The sequence below is a fragment of the Charadrius vociferus genome, unplaced genomic scaffold (genome assembly GCF_000708025.1).
Source record: "Charadrius vociferus isolate BGI_N301 unplaced genomic scaffold, ASM70802v2 scaffold70, whole genome shotgun sequence".
In the NCBI taxonomy this organism is placed as follows: domain Eukaryota; kingdom Metazoa; phylum Chordata; class Aves; order Charadriiformes; family Charadriidae; genus Charadrius; species Charadrius vociferus.
Genome location: NW_009646851.1, coordinates 1,587,954 through 1,592,993, shown reverse-complemented (window position 1 = coordinate 1,592,993; position 5,040 = coordinate 1,587,954). Strand labels below are relative to the sequence as shown.

General features: G+C 40.2%; 1 protein-coding gene across 1 annotated transcript in view; it reads right to left on the bottom strand.

Moving 5' to 3' along the window:
- Positions 1–980: 980 nt before the first annotated feature.
- Positions 981–5,040, bottom strand: part of ISL1 (ISL LIM homeobox 1) — a 10,590-nt gene continuing 6,530 nt past the window's right edge. The window contains exons 5-7 of the mRNA XM_009894215.1: positions 4,574–4,595; positions 3,661–3,828; positions 981–1,438 (exon numbers count right to left, since the gene is read on the bottom strand). Of these exons, the coding sequence (XP_009892517.1) occupies positions 1,322–1,438; positions 3,661–3,828; positions 4,574–4,595 (307 nt within the window). The 3' untranslated portion in view covers positions 981–1,321. The remainder of the gene's footprint in view (positions 1,439–3,660; positions 3,829–4,573; positions 4,596–5,040) is intronic.

The window sequence follows — 5,040 nt, the reverse complement described above, 5'->3', positions numbered from 1 at the left end:
CACATAGAATTAGACATATAATTCAAAGACCACGGTACAACCTTTTCTTTTTTTTTCTTTTTTTTCTTTTTTTTTTTCTTTTACTTCAGCAAACAAAAAAATAGTCAAATGACAAGAAAAGTGGCAAGTCTTCCGATAATAAATAATAAATTACTTTATAATTTTGCAATGCAAGAGCAAACAAAAAGGATGTTTTTTTCTTTTTGCTTTTTGCTTTTACTTTTTTTTTAGTTTTTTTCTCTTTATTGAGAGAAAGAGAAAGAGAAAGAGAAAGAGAAAGAGAGAGAGAGAGAGAGAGAGAGAGAGAGAGAGAGAAAGAGAAAGAGAGAGAGAGAGAAAGAGAAAGAGAAAGAGAAAGAGAAAGAGAGAGAGAGAGAGAGAGAGAGAGAGAGAGAGAGAAAGAGAAAGAGAGAGAGAAAGAGAGAAAGAGAGAAAGAGAAAAACAGTCGTTTTAACCAATGACTATACACATCTTTGGGGGAGGGGAAGGTTCTTGGACGGACACATTTCAAACACAATCCCGAGACGCTTTGTGGCAAAATAGAGGTATACCTTGTTGCAATGCTTTTATAAATTGGTTTTTAAAGAGGAATTCAAAAACCTATTTTTAATCGCTTCACACTTGATAGAAGATGGATCTCAACCAACCAAACCCAAAACCCCGCTACAGTACATGCTAGAAGAGACCCAGGAAATATCCCCTTGTTAAGAGTTAACTAAAAACAACATTGCAAACCAATGCAGCTCCGCCTTCCTGCAATGAGTCTTTCAACAGTGCAAGGCTAAATCGTCTCTTTCCTGATGATGGAAAACCTACTGGAGCTCCTTTTGGCAAGGCAATCATCAATATAGAAACAGCACCATTCGGATTGGGAGGGACTGGATAGAAAGCCCCTCTACCTTGGTTTCTCCCTAAGATGTGCAGTCAAATGTAAAGATTTTTTTTCTTTTTTTTTCTTTTCTTTTTTTTTTTTTTTTTGAGATCCAGAGTACAAATCCTTAACGTTTTGAAAACGTCTTTTTTCGATCCTCCTCTGATCATTGAATAGCGCGGGGTTTCTTTTTTTTTTTTTTTTTTTTAGTGTTTATTCTAGTAAGATCCCATGATTGCCTTCACAGTGTTGCTACCATATTACCTTGTCGTTTCAAACATGACTCCGGTCGTTTCATGGAGTGGTTCCTTGCTAGGTTCATTACAGGGTTGTTAAATACTTTTTCCCCCTAAATTTCGGAGTTCCAACGTGATCACTTTCCCACTCTCTCCAGCAGGGGTGGGGGTAAGGACAGAAACAAGAACAACAGAAATCTGAATGAATGTTCCTCATGCCTCAATAGGACTGGCTACCATGCTGTTGGGTGTATCTGGCAGCTGAGAGGACATTGATGCTACTTCACTTCCAGTAGAATTGGAACCGGGTCCTCCTTCTGAAAAATTAACCTGCCAAAAAAGAAAAAAAGAGAAAAAAAAAAGAAAAATAAGACAAAGAAGTGTTGTTACAACTGTAACAATCAAAGAAAAGTAGCAAGCAAAGGCAAAGAACACAAAAACAAATACACAGGTGTGCAGCCAAATGGCCTGATACGTGTCCACGAGAGGCTGCATCACTGTCGCTTTGTTCAGCTTCCCCATTAACTTCACAGGAATCTTCTTCAGGTCTTCAGCCAAATCATCGAAAAAAGCACGTTTAAAAAAAAAAAAATCAGAAAAAAAAAAAAGGACTGAAAAACCAAGCAAATAAACAAACAAACTTGTTAATGAGGCCTTCTTCCCTGTCTTGCAAGAGTGGTAATCCCAACAGGATGTTCTAGTCAATTATTTAAGAATGCATGTGTTTTTTTGACACGAAACTGCAAGGTTACTTTTTTCTCCTTTTGTGCACATACTAAAATAAACCTGGAAGGAGCATCCAGGAGCAGAAGGCATTTGAAACAAGGCATTTTCTTTCATTTGTGATTTGAAGCGGGTGCTATCTCTTTTTAACGAGAGTCAGTTTGATAAAAAAGGTCACACTTCATGCTAACGTGCCCTGCGGCTCCCGTTAGTTTGGGAGCAGCGTTGGGAAAGGGCATGATTTGAAGGGTGGAGCTTTGCTAATCCAAAAGGATTTCTTTGGCACCTATTTAGCTGGCCGATCCTGTGATTAAGGCCCTTTCCAGATTAGAGACGTCCCTTGAAAGGTCGATGAACTGTCTGTTCCATCCACTATTTTTTTTTAAAAGTCTTTTCGGTATCAGACACTATGTCCAATATATATCAATATTCAACTGTCTATCTAATGATCTAGCTACCTATATATGTGTGTGTATTTGGGCTATCCACCTTCCATTCTGGCTTTTTTTTTTTTTTTTTAGAACTACCCCATACAAAAACTCACTGCATCAAAGGTTTCTAAGTCCCCTATTCTGTTAAGGCACCGTAAGTAAGGCAGCTGAAGGAGATCAATTTTTCTTGTGTCTGTTTGACAGCTTGATTAAAGCAGGAAAACTGGTGGTGGCTCTAAAGGTAAGATGATGCAAACAGCCCTGCTGCTGTGCTACAGCTTCCTGAGTGAGCATGGTGTGCCAGGGGAGAGAAACACGCTGCAGCTTGCCACTGGGCAAAAGAAAAGCAATCCTGCAAGAGACTGTGACACTAAACTGAAAAGGTCTGAAAATAATTCTAGACACGGCTACAAACCTTCATCCTCCATTGCTTCATGTTGAAAAAAGTGCCCAACAGACCAAAAAAGGGTCTATACATTAATTTTTCATCATTATGTATTGTTTTGAATCACTGAAAACCCATACAGAATGTACCTTATTATTTTAAAGATCTGGTTTTAACACACTTTGGCCAGGAAATTGAGTTAAGGCTGAACTTCTGTCCTTAATTCACCTTGTTGGGCCTAAGTATTGTAGATGATATGGTCCCATATGAGCTGCCAAATGACGTAGGCATAAGGAAGTAAGTTAAGAACAGAATTTATTCTAAAAGGTCTGTTTTCTTTCGCTTAAGGCAGTTTATTATATTGTTTGAAGTTTTCACGTGAATACGTACTAACAATCCCCTTTCCAAAGCACAACATTTAATGTAAGCTATATATATGTATATATTTGTCTCTATATAGAGATACATAAAGTTATATCTAGAGACACATTCTCAAAACAAGGACTTCAAAAATTTGATTAGGTTATTCATGTTTGTGTGACAAAACAAGGGCAGAGGCCGACATTGCAATCACATATTTAAAATCCACCCTGATGCATAAAGGCAAAATTGGCCCGAAGGGGGGAGGGGAGAATTTGAGAAACTGCTTTCACAAGTGTACATAGAATTAAAAGACACATGAAGAATGTTTTAGTTCTCTGGATAGAGGTGCTTTCATTTTTCAGGAGTGTGCGTGCTGAGTTGGTCTCGGACCTGGGTCGGGCCTTATGCGTCACCCACTCAACTCGGCAAGAGCTCTGCTGCGCACTGAGGTCCATTTTGCACCAACACCTATTAAACCAATTCAGTTCGCCGCATTTACAGAGTGCTATCATGCCCACCTTGCAATTTCAGGAAAACCCAGCTCGTCTGGATTGCTCGTCTCTCAGAGGGCATCTGGCCCTCTTAGGGAATCCCCCATTGCTCTGCCCCGAGCACAGGCTGGCCTGCTCCGGCTGAGAATCGACACTTACTAGTTGCTGAAAAGCAGGTTGGTCTATGTCACTCTGCAGTGCGAAGTCACTCAGTACTTTCCAGGGCGGCTGGTAACTCTGCACCTCCACCGGGTTCGCCTGTAAACCACCGTCATGTCTCTCCGGACTAGCAGCCACCATCGGAGTTCCTGTCATCCCCTGGATATTCTGTAAACAGCCCAGCAAAAAATGTTAATGAGCTTGGTTAACTTTATTGTATATAAGCGCTGAGTCAATAAACTGCTTTCTATTTTATCTATATAGTCGCTTGTATTTGCTTTGTTAATCTGCTGTGAATGTCTTGCTCTATTCTACTCTAGGTCAGCCTATTTCTACCCGCTGCATTTTTCACGGTGGAAGTTTACTTTCTTTCCCTTTAATCCTATTTCTCTCAAGGCATAACCCCTCCGCCCCAACCTTTCTTAAACACCAGCACTCTGTATCTTGGCTGCCGATGCACGGCTCGGCACAAGAAACGGTTAATCATGCTGCCTTTCTATGTCGCATCCCGGCTGGTTTTGTTCTGCATGACCTTAACTGGATCGTATGTCCATTGCACGGCAAACCTGGGGTACGTCGGTACCACGCTTTTAAAAAAAGAAATTAAAAAAAAAAATAGAATAAAAAAAGGAAACCCCAGCCCTCCCCGTACACCCTGTGGTGCAGGCACTGTGTACAGAATAACTCCAAGCCTCGACGAATAGATTGTTCAGGCGAGTTAATAACATCGTGTTTTATTGCATTCCAACAGGGTAAAATGAAACTCCTTAAATTCCACTTAACTAGGCAGCCTTATGAATTAATAGTCATTCTCAGGTCAGTAAATATACAGAGGGAGAATAACAGACTCTTCTTCAAGTGGGCTAACAACAACAGGAAAAAAAAAAAAAAAAAGTTGGCTTAAAATGGGGACGGACAGTTTGCTGTGCTGAATCCAGAGCTTTCCGCTTGTTTGCATCACACGTGCATATATCCGCGGACAAGAACTCAATATATTTCTGCGTGAGAACTATATATATATTACGTAACCTGTAAACACGATGGTAATTCCAAAAATTTTGCGTTTGTCTTTTCCTACAGTAAGTGCACTGGCAAACACACACATACACGTTGTAGTATACAAAGTGCTAAGAAAATGCATCAAATTTCCCCTTTACTCATAGGTTTTACTTCTGTGTTTGCTCCTGTATAAAACCATTGAAGAGGGCGAAAGCGTCATTTTCCCCTCAAGGAGTCCTTCGCATTTGCAATATAAATATTACACAAGGCTGGGTTTATTATATCCCATAAGCTCTGCAGGTCCCAATTCATGCTGCAGAGAAGTTAGTCTAATCCACTGCGTATCCTCAGCCCCACAAAATGACGTGTTCGCTTGAGCAG